Raw genomic sequence first — 18630 nt, 5'->3', positions numbered from 1 at the left:
AAAGTTACGATATTCAAAGGACAAAGAAGAAACAAAGTCATTGTATTCATTATGTTGGGCCCCTTTGTCAAGGGTACAAATGGATTCTGAGGGTGATGGTGGCATCCCCCTTTGTTCTGGCACCTATGATATGGATGGGCTTTCAGCAACCCATATTCCATATCTTTTGTTATTGATTTGTTGATATAAATTGACAAAATTTAGAATTTTCATTTATAATTTGTTTACATACACAAATTTTTGAATTATGAGTATTACATTACTTTACATTCTCATTCAATATTGACAGAAGAAAATTTCATGTGCACCTAAATACAAAATATTTAAACATAAAGAAGTGTTATAGGACAAGATATTTTATTACCCAATAGCACACATTTTTAAGTCTTAATCTAACTTAAACATGTCTGAACAATTGGTGCTTCAGGGAAATAAAGACACAATAGAAAATAAACAAACTGAAATGAAGAACTACTTCTCCAAAAACGGTCTTTTTTTTTTTTTTAATGAAGTTCTAATTAATTCTGATGGCCACTGCTGTTCCCAAGAGGATGGTGGTGGCCACAGAAATTAATAGAACCCCCTAAAAACCAGTTTTGCTTATAAGTGAGCACTTCATTTCAGTATATTAAGTATCAGAAAAATTATACTAACCTTGACATAAAGCCTAAAAATATCATCAGCATAGTCCACAGATGCAACATTATACAAAATTAGCTTACAAAATGATGTCAGCAAAATTCTTCCTTCTATCATTCGATAAGGGTAAGCCCCTAAAATGAGAAGTAATTCATACATTTTTATTAATTTAAAATTATTTATTAAAATACTTAAAAAGTCAATAATCCCTCGTATTTTCACAAACATCACAAACATCTGTTTATCTCTCTTTAAAATCATTATTTGTAGTATTATTATGAATGATGGAGAAAGGGTTGAAGGAAGGAGCAAATAAAGTCCCATGAGGACCCAAAAATTTCCAATGTAACGTTCTTCTCTTTCAAGACTATAACAGCAATCATTTTCTAGTGTGAATATGATCAAATGGAGAAATATGGGTAAGCATGCCATATTGAATTTGGGATAAAAATGTCATGGGGCCACTGTGTAGAGGTGGTTTCTAAGATTCCTACAGCATAGTGCCAAAGCTCAAAACAATCTTGACTTGTCCTTTGAAATATTTTTTTTGTGTGGATGGTGACAAAAGAGTAAATACTTGTGAACACCCATAAATTCTGCTGGAAAGGTATCTGTACAAGATGCAAGAAACCAATTTAAATGAAGATACAAAGATTGGTAAAAACTGTTATCAAGTAACATTTGTACTGTAAAGTTTATGAGGAAGACAAAGTGCTCAATATTAACAATATACCTTAATTTTGGAACTTGCATTCATGACAATTGTGAACAGAATGATGAAAAATTAAAATGCCCCCTATGCATGGAATTGCCAGTCTTCAATTTTTTCATTCGTTTTTATGCTTGTAACTTTGATTAACTTTGTGTATTACAAATTGCACAGGAAACTTATTACTAAATGTAAATTATAGATTAATGCAAATTTAATGAGTGCAAATATATTAAACTTATGAAGCTTATTAGACATATTTGAGTTCACAATTATTGAACCGTTACAGAGTTTTGTTCATCTCTCTCATGGATACCTATTGAAATAATGTTTGATATTCAAATATTGCTAAAATAATTCAATGGAACATTTGAGAATCAATGTGGCATTACTCTCCAGGATTTCTTACATAAAGGCATAAATCATAAATATAAAGAACTGTAAAACTGATCATGCATTAGCTCTTTTTGATCAATAGTATGAAGTGAAACCCAATGGCGGATTAAAGTTATTATCTCAGAGGGGGGGGGGGGCAGACACCCATTATGGCAACCCCCATCAAACTTTCGGTGCCCAGCACACTTCTCACAAACTACGGTCCTACCATATACACTGCTTCACAAAACTTAAGCAACTCGAACGAAGTAGGACTAAATGAAAGGAAAATGTCAATTCACCAAGTTTAATGAACATAAGGAAGGTACAGATGAACAATGCAACACAAATGAACACCAACAATGCAGATATGGTGTACAGGGTGGTCAGAAAGTTCAGTACCACTATAACCCTACATGAAAAGCTGGAATCTGAGAGGGCACAGACTGTCAATACGGTGTGTAACCACCTAGAACAGACACACAGGCACGACATCTGGCCTCCATGCTGTGGATCAGTGTGGTTATCAAGTCTTGAAGAAGACGGGGCCATTCCTCCAAGAGGGCTATCTGCAATTCAGGAATTGTTCATGGTGGCAGATTGCAATGCACTATTCTTCGCCCAAGAGCATCCCAAACATACTTGATTGGATTAAGGTCCAGCGAGTATGCAGGCCATTCAATACAGGCAATGTCTTCTGTCTCCAGATAATCGGACACAAGATGTGCACGGTGTGGGCATGCATTGTCATCCATAAAAAGTAAGTCCGGACCAAATGCTCCATGGAAGTTGCGAACACGTGAATGGAGAATTTCATCCTGATAAAGTTGTGCCGTCCAAGTTCCATGTTCCACAATATGGAGGTCTGTTTTCCTTTCCAGCATGATACCACCCCACACCATGATGGAACAACCTCCAAAGGACGGCCTTTCAACAATGAAGTTAGGGTGATATCGTGTTTCTGGCTCTCTCCACACGGATATCCGACCAGAATCAGACGATAGGCTGTATCGAGACTCATAAGAGAACATTAGTCGTGCCCACTGGCCTTCTCCCCATTCGACATGTTCCTGACACCATGTGTATCATGCACGTTTGTGCTCCCGTTTCAATGGCACATGCAGCACAGGTCTCCTGGCATACAATCCTGCTTTATTCAGCCGCCTACGAACAGTTTCACGACTAACATGTTGTCCCGTAGCTTGAAACCAATTGTTTGCCAGTTGAGAGCAGGACTCTTGGCGGTTACGTCTGGCAGTGATTGTGAGAAACCGGTCATCAGCTGCTGATGTCCTCAGATGGCCTCCTCTATGACGTCTACTGACAGTAGGACCATTTTGGAAGCGAAGCCACAACCTTGACACGACACTTTTATTCACATTGAATTCACGTGCCACTTCCACTTGGGACAGACCATTTTCCAGTCATCCAATTATTCGACCTCAGTCAACGTCACTCAAATGGTGTCTAGGATTAATTTCAAGGTGTCTACACTTGATATCCCACTCACGAACCACCACTTCACTGCTTGAGGACTGGGACAATACTAGGCTGTGGTTTGCGCTGGCAGGCATAAGCTGTTAATCTTGGTTTATAATGTGCTGCTCATGCATTATAGAGAGCACTCGCACTGCCTGTGCTTGTATTATATGTTTGTACATGTCTCATACAAGTGTTGAATGGGCATGACATCTCACCTATCCCACGTTGTACAGAGTTGCTTAAGTTTTGTGGAGCAGTGTATGTCATAAAATCATTGTCATAATTAAAATGTAAAACATTGGAGGCCCAGTCCTGTGTCATGTTTTTGCTCCCCCTCCCCACCCAGCCATGATATTTATTGCGCTATGTGATAAGCATGCAATTCATAATTGTAACTAAGTCAGAAAATCCACATTGTGTAGCTGATGTTAATTGAAAGTAGTTTACATTTTACAATACAAGAAGTAATGAATGTGTATTTAACACATATTGAACAATCAAGATACAAGACATAAGTAACTATATCATCGTTTAGCCATTAAATTTGCCTGTGATCAGTGTTCAAAATGGATATGTTTATCTTTGCTATAGGCGGAGGTGGTGGTAATTTTGTAGATTGTCTTTGAAGGGGTGGTCACCTCAATACTCCTTTCATCCACCCTATAAATATGATACTAGCCCTTCACCTTAAGTTTATTTCGTACTTATCTTTCATCACCTCCTATCTTTCACCTCCCCATCTTTAGTCATGCTTATCTTTGTTCACCCCCTGTCTCTCATTGTCCCCTTCATTGTCGCCCCCTTTAATCCGCACTTGGCGAAACCTCAATTTTACGTTCCTGGATTTTACATTTTCCTGTATTAAACATTCAATGTTCGTGGTCCCAATAGAGCAAAATGTTATAAATTTTCTAGATTTAACATTTTCCCTCAATTTTAAGTTTTTCCATGTCAGTTCCTTGAAAAACCTGAAATCGAGGTTCCACTGTATAACTATTCCAAATCTGAATGTTATGGTAGATGTGAGCATCGTATTATGCTTGTTTCATTTCAAATACAATCTGCAGGAATCAAAGAACAAAGAAAAGTGTATATAAACTTCTTAGTATGGTTTTGAAAAGCAAGTACAATTTAACTTTGATCATAGGTTTTCAGAGCCTTCTGGATACACAAACTTACAACACAGGAAATAAAGCAATGTATCATGCAGGAAAATGTAAAATCCAGGAAGTAAAAGAGAGGCTCCATTGCACTTTGTTCTCTGTTGGTTAGTGCACTTGGTTCTTCATAACACATCTGCGCATACTCTGTGCATTATGTTCTTCCAAATTTCCTGAACACAGAAATATGTAATCATAAGAATATGAATAAAGAAGTACCAGTGAGGTAGACGTACACAGAATATTGTTTTAATTATTGTTTATGCACAGATAGGCTTATTGGGACTGGACCTACAGTTTAAAGTGGGATCTGAACCACTGTGCAATGTGCCTCCATCATGTATCAAACCCAGAACACCTTGATTACATGCAACGACATTACCACTATACCATCAGGGATGCCCTGCAGAAGGTTGTTGAGCCAATTACATCTCAGGGAAAATAATATAGATAAAGACCTGCTTAATTCTATCATTTCACTCTGAGGACTTGCTGCCTGTTCCTAACAAGAAGAGAAAACAAGATTCATTAAACACTGTACTGCCAAAAACCTTTGTATTCATCAGCCTCAAGACAAGTGCTCTTTTGCATTATACCTGCTTAGTTTATTCCCTCTATGAAATCTCAGAATATATATGCAGCTGACTGTATATACCATAAACAAGGTTGCAACTTTGTGGAGGGAACAAGTATAAACACAAAATTTGCACACATGATCAATTTGATCTCATCAATGTTGGTAGTATACAGTTAGTAAATCACCTTGAAGGGTACACAAACAACCAAACCAAGACAAGAAATATTCACTACCTGTATTTCTCAGATTGCACAAAAATCATATTATTGTTTTGTTTTTGCTAAAATAGCAAACATAAAATCAAAGATTAATAGATGAAAGCAGAAGAGGGAAATCCCCAAAGTGGAAATTTTTAGGTGGGGAAGTTGGTCAAGTTTAGGGATAGGTGAGAGATGCTTGTATAGATCATCGTGGAGACAATGAAGCTAATAGTGAATATGAGAATATTAATGTATTACTTTGTTTTCCATTCTTTGAAACATGAAAGTCTCACCTTGTGGATAGCAAAATACATTATCCTGTAGATATTTGTACAGTATTTCCGTCAATCTATCTACATGCTCAGCCATAGGCTCAATCTGATCCATGAACATTACTAGAAGATCACATATTATTTGATATGTCTGAAATAAGAGAATTTTAAAAATATGTCAATTCAACATATGATAACAATAAATATTTTATTTAATATATTCTTGAATATACAATTTCTAGACATAAATTAAACTGTGACATTACACAATTGGATTTCTCATTGAAATCCTCCCCTAAATATTCTGTGGATGAAACCTGTATTTCACCCACAACCAAATAAGTGTATCCCTAGGATTCATCTCAATGAAGAATGATGATTGAGTTATTTGACTTTCCCTTCAATCATTTATACAAGGGGTCCTGGAAGTGGAGACCATTTCCCTAAAACTAATGTACAGTTTGCACAAAATACAAGGAGTGCTTTCTTTACAGCATTTTTCTGCTTAAATAGCTTTCAGGTGTTTCCACAAGCAACAGTATTCTTAACAAATCTTGGTAAGAATGTGCTTCCACAACTGCAAGCTATATTCCAGGCAATTATTGAAGTGGAGAAACAAAATATGGGTTATTTTTCAACTATCCATTTGAAACATTTTGTCACCAGGTTGGTGGCCAAGCACATTAAGTAGTAGACTTTCAATGTTGCCACCAAAGTTCCTGGGTTTGGATCCCAGATGGCCATTCGTGCTTTCTGTGAGTTTTCCTTCAGCAATTTCATCTCGTCAGTTATAACCATTATCATAATTAGCCAAAAGTGACAGAAAAGCAGTGGCATAGCAGAGGCCTCCACAACCCTCACAGTGCAGAAAGGGGGGGGGGGGGAGGTGTAGGGTCTCGGCAATGTTATCTCTGTGTTCCTGAATTTTTGTACAAATCCCAGAAATTCAACAGGTCTTTTGAGGTGAGCACTGAATAGAAAGACCCACTTTTTGGCGATGAACTTATCCTAAGTATCAACACATCAGCTGTATTGTACAAGTAAACAGGCACAACAAATAACTTCACAGCTCAGTGTTCATTATTATTATTTTAATATGTGGGATATGGTCGAGTGGGTTTCCAGTGACAAGACTATGTCTGAGATGATAATCTGGAGTGTGCTCAACAGAAGCGACCAACCAACTGACATGTAGGTCCCATCTGAAATGCCAAATGAACTTGCTTGCTTGCAGAGTGTCATCAAGTGTGAAAAAACATAATCTCATAGATCTGTACATAGTTTATCATCAACTTGTGGAGTACAAATTGTCTACATTTCTGAATCCAATGAGAAGAATCAGTTGTTCAACCAGTTTCTTTTTCATTGCCACACAATTAAGAATCAAACTTGGTTATTCATGAGGTTTTACCAGTAATATTAGTTTTATATTTGGTATTTAAAATGTAACTTCCCACCAAATATCAGTGGCGTAACATTATAGTATGCCCATACGCCCAGCGTTCCCCAATTTAAAATTTAAAATATTTGCAAATGCTGTAAATATAAAGTAAAACTTTACTAATTTCATATATGTGAAATTTCTTTTCGATATATACCACTGAACACATATTTCTTAGTTTTCATGAAACAAGACCTGTTTCTCTAACAGTTCATCAAAGTGGAAGGGATGTAGGGGGCTTCTATCCCCTTGTTAAGATAACTTTTGTAAAGCATCCCCCAGCTAGCATAATTTTCATAAGTACCCCCCCTCCTTATTGCACAGTGATGTGCAATAAAAACTAAAAGATCAACACAGTTTTTGTCAAATAAGTTGGTGAAGTTCTCGTGATAAAAGTTCAGCCTGTGGCTACTCTACCACTTAACCTGCAAAACTATTCTTTTATTATTATTATTTATTTTTTGTTAATATCTAACTGCTTAATATTGTGTCAATGGAAATGTTTAGCATTCATTTGAAAACTCTTAACATCGAATGGTCTCTGGACAAAATTATTTTAAAATGTTTATCAGCATTCTCAAGATGCAATAAACAGTGGTCTGAATTACAAATGGGCACTGTTACATCAGTAGAGTGTACGATACTTGGATCATCCACCTCCGTGTCAGAGTGTTTTTCACAGTGCACCAAGATGACAGAGGTCCCTTGTTCGAATCCTGGCGTGAGCATGGGTGTTCCTTGTGAGTGTCCCTTCATCAATATCATCACTCATATTCATATTGGTAATTAACCAGAAGTGATAGAAAAGTGAAGTAAAATAAACCAAATCAATCAGTAGTTGGATCATCCACAACAATGACGTCTACTGTTGTTCAGACATGCTTGCGATTCAGGTAGGTTTCTTAATGACTTGCGTCATGGCGAAAGGTATAAAAAAGGTATAAAACACCAGAGTTCAAAACATTTGTTGTATAGTGAGGCATCCCATTTTCTAGCTAAAACATGCATGGATCATGTTTTATTGAAAACCTAGCTGACTTCAGGCAAATAAACAATACCTGTGGCGACTAATTCCATAAGTAAATTATTAAGCAAAAAAGGACCGACCCTTCCTTCGGACTTGGTGTTCCCACCCGAAATGCCCATGCTATGCCACTTCCAAATTTATTCAATGGGGCCCCAAGCCTTTTCATATTCAATTAAGAGCTAAGAAATATTTCCCACATTGTCCATACATGTTACATGCTGCTCTTGATTTTAAGCTGTACTTAGGTAGTTGAGTTTTCTTCTAACTGTTAAACACTTCAAAGGGGCCTAATAACTTAATAGGAGGTGAGGACTAGGGGACAATTATTCCCTTGTCCTTATTGCCAGTACCCCTCTTCTGTCACACAGGGTACATTATTTTAGGTGATTTTGTGAAATTCATTTTTTTACCATATTGAAATTTTATGGACACTTCTGTCGAGCCAATTCTTCTTTTCGAGAGTGTTAATGTTTTATTAAAATCTACAGCATTCGAAGTGAAAATTCCTAGCTGGAAGTATGCTTGGTCGAATTTGAGGTATAGGAGGAAGGATGCATTTATGGATCAACATGGAGACAATGCAGTAGGGGGGAGGAGGTACTTATGCAAATTATGCTAGCTGGGAGTTGCTTTACAAAAGTTATCTTAATGAGGGAATAGAAGCCCCCTACATCCCTTCCACTTTGATGAACTGTTAGAGAAACAGGTCTTGTTTCATGAAAAACTAAGAAATATGTGTTCAGTGGTATATCGAAAAGAAATAGCTTCGTTAATTTTTTCATGATTAATAATATCGAACTCCATGTCCGTTTGGTAACTATATTTTGGATGTCTAGTCCTTCTGATAGGTTTTCATTGAATGATGCATTTTCAGTGAATTGAGTACCATCGCCACTCTATTACCTGTCTTTCAATACTGAAGCCTGCACTATTTCCGGATCAATGCCAACAATTTAGAGGTCCAGTTCAATCCCCCAAAACTGAAATAACAAGTTTGTTTGAATATATTAATCAGTATTAGCATCAGAAGGCGAATGTGAGAGACTTTTCTGTCGAATCTTGGCCTGGCGCAGTCAGGGATGGCTTTTGGACCTGAAGCCACACCCACCTCAAAGTCCAAGAGATAGGTGTTCACTATCCTTTAAAATTTCCCCCCAAATATATATATTTTTAATAATCTTAGCATGTATATGTGTAACCTAGTATTTTTTAAAATTGTACCAAGAAAAAAATACAATGGATCATGAACCCCCCCCCCCCCCCTCCTCCTCCAAGAAAGATGCCTGGCTGCACTGCTGCATTGAAGTAAAAGAAGAGCTCCTCTTCCAGTCATTCATCAGAGAGATTCATACCATCCTGATTTCATTTTGAGAAGCTAGTACGCCAATATATAAGACAATAACAAAGATGGGAAGTCAGGGTATTTGGGGAAAAAGTACTGTACATCCATTCACCTCTCCAACACCAATGGCAGTAGCAGCTTCTGCCTATTCGCACGTGCAAACCCAAATAAAACTGTGATGCAAATCATAATTATTATAAATAACACTAAGTTGCTGACCAAGGCAGTTTATTGAGATATAAAAACACTGAGGAAGACCCTGATACAGGGTTGAAACGTTACATGTTAAGTGTTTTTATATCTTAATAAACTGCCTTGGTCAGCAATCTTAGTGTTCTTAAATGGAAACAAGGCTTCATTATATTACAATTATTATTATACTTATTTATTGAACTATATCTCCTTCAAAATATCAAGTGTTCCCACGCCACTCCACCAAGAGAGATGGTGGAGAAGCCTGCGATCAGTGATATCAATTCGCATAGACCGAGCCGTGATCAGGGCTTGAACGCAATGGTAGTTTCGCTCCCTATGACGCTGTTGCAGCAGTCACATAGAGGATGTTGATTGGGTCTTTTGGCTTGAGCATCATGTGAGGGGAGGTTGCATCATTTAGGAAGGCCAGGAACACAGCGATCGGTGTGTTAGCAAATGTAGTGTTGCAAACCCATTTTATTGGAGATCATGTGACCGAGTCGATTGATCGCAAATTGAGGGATTTTTTTTTTTTTTAATGACAGGGAAATTTCGATGGTATATTGTCCCGAGCATAACAGGGGAAGAAAAGGAGGAGAGCAACTGAAACCAAAACGGGTGTTTTAAGCATGCCTTTGCTTCATGCATCTTGGCCAAAATATACGGTCTCTGTGGTGCACTAGCCGAATTATCAACCTGCAGGGAGGGAGCATGCATCAAATAGTCAGCTGTTTTGTATTGTGTGGCTGTTCCTGCATTACAAAATTGTTTAACACTGTCAAAAGATCGTTCCTGTTTCAGTGCAAAGCGTTTGATTTCATGATGAATAGGGAAACTGTACATAGCGAATGCAGACTTCATATTTAACGTTATTGAATTTTTGGAGGGAAGTTAGTTACAAAGCCTGTAGCAACTGCAGTAATATATGGATTCGGCAGAAGAGAAGGAAAATTCTGAAGTACGATTATGAAGCAGGGCAGTGTGAACTTAGTGATAACTGTTATTTGCTTTACATTTATTATTCTCTTCATTTTGCTTGATTTGATCACACTGTCATTAGAAATAAACAACAGCTAGATAGATTACAACTGATTTCCTCCATGTGGTAGTTGAATCGGCTTCTTTGGTGTACGCCAATGTTGTTATTCTCCTTGTTCATTAATATCAGCAGAGTAGGGAAGAAAGTTTAAGAAATATTTTGCAAATCGACAATAATATTGATATTGTAAATCGGTATTTCTATGTTTTGAGTGATTTTGTCAGGTTATCGAATGCTGAATTACATATTGCACAATAACATTGCTCTTCTCGTGATTGGCTGGATAATTTCAGAAATATTTGAAATTTGCAAAAAAATCTGTGTTAAAAAAAATCATGAAATATAACTCAGTCTCATTTTCAGTGAAAGGTGATCAAAACTTGGGTTGCCAATATATTAAGCATCATTATGTACGCAAAAACGGGTGCGAGTATTTCACAGGGGTGGTATAACACTTCTGGATGAGAGACTGAAGTGCACACCCATAGAGCCAGATCACGAGCCACCACTGACCAATGGTATATATATATATATGTTATAGTATTCTCGATAACTTTTTCCACCAAGGGGCCCCCAATATATTACCACAGAAAACTGAGATATGCCACTGCAGAAAAGCAATGTAAAATAACAAAAATACAAAATACAAACATTACATCATATGGAGCAGAGAAAATGTCAAACCAAGTAACTCACGGTGTCACAGACGAGACTGTTCTTTACTTGTAGAAAGTTTATGAAAGAGATAGTTGATATGCCAAGTATAATAGAACAGAATTATGATACAAGAAGAAAGTTTGTACACAAAAATTTTTGTAAATACATACACAGAAATAATTAACAGGAAAAGTAATAAATAAAATTGAAGTGCCTATGATTGCATTAACATTATTTGAGCATTGAACAAAAAGTAGTTTCTAGAGTAGTGGTTTAAGCGGTTGAATAAGAGACTAAGGCTTGTATTTTTCTCCTTGAATAATCATCGTATGAATAAGAGACTAAGGCTTGTATTTTTCTCCTTGAATAATCATCGTACATTAAATTGAATTCCTGCCATTCTATTCTGCTCTCTTTAGACCTTCCACATTATTCCTAATACGAGTTCACTTACAGTAATAAATGTTTTGTATATTTCTTTTCTAATACATAATATATACTGGAAAAATTTTACAATGTAAATGGTTTTCATCTATTGACTTATCCATTAGCTAGATGAAGAACTAATAAGGAGAAGCAAAATATATACTATGTCCTTTGTAGATATATGTGTATATATGTTGGCCTCCCTGGCAGAGTGGTCAGCACACTGCGCTATGACACCAGAGGTCCAGGATTCAAATCTCAGTCTGGGCATGGATGTTCCTTGTGTGTCCTTCCATCATATCATCCCTCATCCATGGCCATGGTTGAGCATATCTGACATTCTGCTTTCTAGGATATCTGAGCTGACTGACTTCACTTCAGGGTGAACAGGAATGGAGGAAACTAATGATGATTGGTATGTCACCAATCTTTCCTGTTCTACCATCACTGTCCATGTGAAACTATCTATCTTTTCAACTTAAAATACTAAAACAACCAGAAATATAGAGTACAGAAACATCAATGCAAACATGAATGCTGAGTTAAGGCAATGAAATTACATAACCACTGATTACAGTGACATTGGTGAGCATAGATTTCATGCTATCCACCAGCATATCTTGATCCAGTCATACACTGCACAGCACAATCATATGCCAAAAAAAACTAGCTTCCTAGAAATGAAAACAGAGTACATTGCAATAATTATAAGAATATTTTTAGTGCATAACTAATTTTCTGATTTCTTTCTTTATTTACTTATTCATTCTACTTAACTTTTCTTGCCACTTCTGGCTAATATAAAAGATGATTTGATTGAATGAGTTGGTGTTTTAAGTCCACTTTATGCACAGTAAGGCTAATCGGGAATGGACCTACAGTTTAAAGTGGTATCCGAACCACTATGTGCCTTCACCGGGTATCGAACCCAGGACCCCTTGATTACAAGGAGACGACGCTACCACTGCACCATCGGGGAGACAAAATAAAAGATGGGAATGGATGGTAATAAGAGGAATTTTTTTAAAGGATAATTACAAACACACATGATATCACACAAACACACAAATTCCACACAGGATTATCCTGGCTGTGAGTCCAGATGCCAGAGCCTCTTGATAATAATTGTATTTTAATTGTAATACAAACCTTTTCTTGGAAGAGATGATTAGGCGAGCCAAGAAGTATTTTTGTTAAAACATCTGTAAATATCTGAAGCCTTTCACAGATAATTTGCTGGACTGATTCTGGTCCTTTATTCTTGCCTGCATTTTCAATAGCCTTCGCTTGCCACATCATTTCAAAGTAACAGACTGACAGGCAGTGCCCAATAATCTGGTAACAAAGAAACAGACATGCATGAATATTATGAACACTCACCAGATAGAAGAAAATTGATTAATACATTTCAAGACTGAAAACTACCTCTACACCACTGCTGCTTCAGAACATCAAGACTACATAATTCATGCATCCTTCATTGCATCAAATTTCTAAAAATGAAGTTCTTTTTGAAATACAAAACTCAAACCACCTTGCTTTACCACCCAACTCTACAGCTCTGCAAGAGCTTTGGCCTCCTGTACTCTACTATTAGCCTCCTAGCATTTCTATGTAACGTCTTTCTCTATGTATGGATTTCCTTGATTGATTTGGTTTACTTTACTTCACTTTTCTGCCACTTTTAGCTCCTCATGTGATGAGGATGAGTGATGATATGATGGAATTGATGAAGGGACACTCACAAAGAACCCTCATGCTCATACTGGGATTCGAATCTGGGACCCTTGCTGTGCTAATCACTCTGCAATGGAGGCCAGCTCCATCTATGGACTTTCATTCTTTGCAGATCTTGTACTTAACATGGGTCTGTCTCTTCTTCTTGTAGAATACATCCTCTCGTGCATGGTCCTCTGTGACATTCCATCTCTGTTCATGCATTCTATGTGGCCCAGCCACCTAATCCTTCTTGCTTTGATGAATTTGACTATCTTTTTGGTTTAAGATGTCATTTATCTATTCATTATTTCCGAGTCTTTAATTATCACCTTCCTTGATTGGTCAATGTATTTTTTCTGATTATTCTTCTTTCAGTTATTCTTAGTTGCTGTTCATTTCTAAGTTCATTGCATCAGCCTTCATGGCAGAGTGGTTAGCACAGTGTGCTATGATGCCAGGAATCCCAGGTTTGAATCCCTGCCTGGGCATGGATGTTCTTTGTAAGTGTCCCTTCATCAATTTCATCATATCATCACTCATCCTCATCTTTGTGATTAGCCAAAAGTGGTAGAAATGTGAAGTAAAATAAACCAAATAAATCAATCGAAGTTCATTGTCCATACTTTTGCACACATAACAAGTCTTATTATAGTTTTACAGATAAATAATTTGGTGTTTCTGGTTATCAGTCGTATGTTGGCATAGTGCCATGCATGTTATTTTGATCGTTGATTATTAATTCGAGGTACTTAAAATGTCTTACTGCTGCAAACTTTTTGTAATTAATTATGATGTTATTGTAATGTTGTTCAGGTATCAATAACAAATTTAGTTTTATTCATATTTGTAGTCCAATTTTACTTACTTCTTCTTCAATGGTAATATAATTAAGCCTTGTTTCCATATTAAAAATGCTAAAGTTGCTTACCAATGCAGTTTATTAAGATTTAAAAACACTTTGCATGTAGTGTTTCTACCCTCTATCAGGGCCTTCCTCAGACGAAGAACTAATCCTCATCTACAATTTTTATAGTTTAGTTCTTTGTCTGAGAAGAGATAGAGGGTAGAAATGCTACATGTAAAGTGTTTTTAAATCTTAATTAACTATCTTGGTCAGCAACTTTAGCATTTTTCATATTCAAGTGGTTTGTAATGATTGTAGCATTCTTATTCTTTCCTTCTTGCCTTTTTTTTTGTTTGTTAACTGCTGTTTGCCATTCATCATCAAACCATTCATCTTCGATATTCTCTTTGTCTATTGCAGCATTTTATTTATTCTCTCATTTGATATTTTCTCTTTGCCTATTGCCTTATTTTAATCTCTCTCTCTCATTGATTGGTCCGAAAGGTATTACTATGCCTCTTAGTTCTTTTGATTATTATAAATCCTGTTCCACATTGTTCTGTTTTCACAGTTGTTCTTCTGTAATATACATGGTTGTATTTCTTGTCTATTTTACCATGTCCTTGACACTTGTAATGATGCGATCATTACTGGATCCTTTTTATGTTATAAATTGTGTATGGCTATGTATTCCTGTACTTTTGGGTTCTTGGCCGTTGGGGAGCGGTAAGTTTCCAGTAACGGTTTAGGTCATTAGCGGGGCCTATAAATAGGAAGGGCAGAGGAGCAGTCGGTCTCAGATGTTTGGCGGAGTACAGCAATGTAAGAGGTATCTTTTTTTTCTGAGGGGAGCGGCTGGGCGAGCATTCTTTCCTTACTATGTGAACCAACGGCGGGGATGTTAACTTTCTTTCTTTTAATACACACACTTGCTCTTTTCATATTATTCCAATAGTTTATTTCATGTGGGAAACCGGGTACACAACACACATACCTTCAGCCACCTTTTTTGGTACTGAGGGTTATATTTTTTTTTACTCGTGGAGCCAGTGGCTACGCGAGTCTACACACTCTCTTCGGGAAGGGGGGACAGGGTACACCGGAATGTAATTTTGTGAATAACGGCCAAGAATTAACTTCTGTAAATATAATATGAATAAACCTATATATATCTAAAAGGAAATGGGCGTTAAGTTGTAATTTGAAGAGGTACGTGTCTATTGCCTAAACTAGCATCCACAGAACTTCAGGTACTGCAAGTTTTGAACCTCGGGACAAGGATTCAAAAATGTATGGTTGTGTATATTGTGTATGTTGCTGAGAATCAGCTTAAAAGCACAAAATATACCGTTACATACTGGGGGCTCGTCCGGGATATTTTCTTGTGAAAAGTACTGAAGGCATTAGTTATTGTGAAGTGGAAAGAAAATAATAGAAGACAAAATGGCAATTCAAATAGACAGAGAGCTCATTAGCAAGTTGCTAGACAATGCGAACTTGGAAGGAAGGCCTGAGGAAGATATTGTGGGGGAACTTGAGAGACTTTCTCTAAATGTTACACAAGGAACTTCGATAAGGACCGGCGAGGAAAAAATGAGCAAAATCTTGGAAAAAAGCAACATTAACATTCCGATCTTTAAGGGAAACGTCGGCGATGTAAGTCCACACGATTATTTATATGAATTACGCAATTATCAGGAAATCATGGAAATTGGGGATACTTTTCTCTTAGATAGAATCTTGCCACTTTCGTTGAAGGAAATCGCTGCAGATTGGTTCAGATTTTCGAGACCTTTCGGCACTTTTAGGGAATTCGAGAAGGCTTTTCTTGAGGAATTCTTTAGTGTCGATTATGATTCGGAAATAGCAAGGATCATTCAGAACAATTACCAGTCACCAGACCAGTCTCTCCTTGCATTTATTCGACACACCAGGAAGCTTTTTGCAATGAGGGAGAAACGGGGGACAGAAGAGGAGGTCATCCAGCATGTTTTGAAATTTTCCCATCCTAATTTCAGAACACACTTGTACAACAGAACATTCGCAACAATCAAAGATTTGGAAACCCATTCTATGGACATTCAAAAGAGATTGTATTCAGAAGCTCTGTACTATTGTCCAGAGCTAAGAGATAGCAGTTTACCACTAGCGTCAACTTCAGGGAGTGTCGCAAGGCAATTAGTAGCTGCGGGGACAATGAACCCTTTCAGCCGCGTGGGAACAGAAGTATCAATGAGTGCCATAAATCCGGGTCTTTTCAACCGCTTGAGCCTTTCCGGGAATATTGGAACCCCGTCGAGAGCAGAAGAACCGGCGAGGAGAAGAGGGTATGATGGTCAGCAGAAGGGCGCCACCTGTGCCGTCTCTAAAGATACCGTTAGACCAGAACAGATAACTCCGGTTCTTGCACACGTAGAAGGAAAGCAAAACAGGGGGAGGAATAGGGAAATACGTAACTGCAGGAATTTCACTTCTGGCGACAAAAAACCGTTAGTCACCTGTAAGGTTCAGGGAAAGGACTTCACGCTATATTTGGATTCTGGTGCGTCTGTGAGCACCGTGTCTGTTGAGATCGCAAGAGAACTGGAAAAACAAGGAAATAAGATTAACAATAAACGTATTAATATTTCTTTGGCAGTAGGCTCTGTACAATCATGTGGGGAAATGGATCTTACTGTACATTTGAATGGGATGAAATTTAAGCATAAATTCGTCGTTCTGCGTAATTGTTTCACTGGATTTATCGCAGGTCGTGGGTTCATAAGGAAGGCCGGCATATCGCTACATTTGAAGCAGGGAGGCTACAGTTTTGAGAACAGTAACGTCATTCATTTATTTTCTGCGGAGAAGAGGGAAGTGGGAAAGAGGCTTCCGTTCTCGCAGCAGGGGAGGACGTCGACTGTGGAAGCTGGAGCTGGGCTAACCGCGACGATGACTGCGACGATGGAAAGAAATGAAACTGTTACTGAAGCAACCGCGACGATGGGAAATTGCAAACCACACCCCGAAACTGAGGACATGATTGACCGTGTCGAATGTTCGACTGACACTGTGCAGAAATCAGTTGCAGATTTCAGCGCTTTGTGTACTGCAGAAAGTGCGAAGCAAATGAGGAAGAAAAAGAGGGAAAATTTGCTTCGGAGCACAAAACTGCCCATGGTTCGTCTCTCTGGAAGTAAAGATATGGAAGATTCTTCATTGATGCCATTCTCTGCCACTGAGGGAAATGAAGAATACAATTCTGAGGAGCCACGTAGGCTTCTGGACACAGCCTCCCTCATTTCCGAGCAAATGAAAGACACGTTTCTTGCTGACGTAGCGAGGGCTACAAGGAATGAGGAGGTGGAAGGAACGAAGAAGTACAAGGAAAAGGTGAAGAACCAGGCCAAATCTTCGTATTTCGACAACGAGGGAATTCTTAGGAGAAATTTGCCTACGGAAAAGTACAAAGAGAAGGGAAAAGGGAAAATATGGGCACCTACTTCTCTACGTTCGCAAATTCTCGTGTCGTTGCATGATAATGCATTCGTTTGTCATCCTGGGAGATTGAAAACGTTAGCGAAGGTTAGGGAACAATACACTTGGATAGGCCTAACTAAAGATGTTATCCAGTATTGTAAGTCGTGCCAGCCATGCTGCGTATTAAAAGATGACAGGAATAAGCAAGATTTCATGTCAAGTAAGGAGGAAACGAAATTCAGGATGGAAGACGCCAAGAAGAAAGCTTGTGATAGGAAACGCCGCAAGTGCACGTTTCAGGTGGGGGATAAAGCTTGGCTTAAGGAACATCCTATCTCTGGTAAGGCCCGCAGAGTAACCAGTAAATTCTCGGGGAAGTCCTCTGGATCACACGCAATTGTGGAGCAAACTTCGGCAAATACTTTCAAAATGAAACACAGCGGGGACGGAAGAATATTGAGAGCCAACAGTGACCAGTTGAAGCCTTATTCTTCGCCACCTAACTTTGCAAGGAAAGTAGCCGAACCCAATTCAGCAAAGAGAGCGCACGTAACTTCGGCAGGAGGAGCAAGACGAAGATATATCCCGGATGCGTTACAAGCTGAGAAACAGATTCTAGTCTAATTTCAAAGGGGGATTTTTTGTAAATATTGTACATAGGGACTTATCTATCTTTTCTTTATTCTATCTTTCAATTATTTTCTCTACCTCATACCTCATACAGTACTCATACAAAAGTGTCGTTCCGCAGTCAATTTCATCGCGAAAGTAACGCAAAGTTAGTGCGTATTCTTTAACCTTGTAATTTCGTCGAGAAGTCGCAGTTCGGTGGCGAGTGAACGCAGTTCTAGCGCCGAGCATAGCAGTGACATCTTCGGATGTAGAGCCACTTCGATCCATTCATGTGGAAACCGGTAGAAGCGGTGTCTTCCGATCTCGGCAGGAGCGCAGACCAGTGGCGTTGCCGGGACTCGAACCAGCAGCCTTGATGACTTGGATGGATTTCCAGGAGACTGTCTCTCATTGGTCCAGGAGGAAGGATGGAAGAGATGCTGAGCGGGTAAGAA

General features: G+C 38.2%; 1 protein-coding gene across 2 annotated transcripts in view; it reads right to left on the bottom strand.

The window, feature by feature from the left end:
• LOC145984433 (cohesin subunit SA-2-like) overlaps window positions 1–18630 on the bottom strand; it is a 211787-nt gene that overhangs the window by 25191 nt on the left and 167966 nt on the right. For both annotated transcript variants that reach the window (XM_083118095.1, XM_083118096.1), the window contains 3 exons: window positions 12691–12876; window positions 5436–5565; window positions 655–773 (listed from right to left, as the gene is read on the bottom strand). In XM_083118095.1, coding sequence (XP_082974221.1) covers window positions 655–773; window positions 5436–5565; window positions 12691–12876 — 435 coding nt within the window. The remainder of the gene's footprint in view (window positions 1–654; window positions 774–5435; window positions 5566–12690; window positions 12877–18630) is intronic.

The sequence above is a fragment of the Lepisma saccharinum genome, chromosome 2 (assembly GCF_977018435.1).
Source record: "Lepisma saccharinum chromosome 2, izLepSacc3.1, whole genome shotgun sequence".
Taxonomy (NCBI): domain Eukaryota; kingdom Metazoa; phylum Arthropoda; class Insecta; order Zygentoma; family Lepismatidae; genus Lepisma; species Lepisma saccharinum.
The sequence above is the reverse complement of the archived record's forward strand: the minus strand, read 5'-3'. Positions and strand labels throughout refer to the sequence as shown.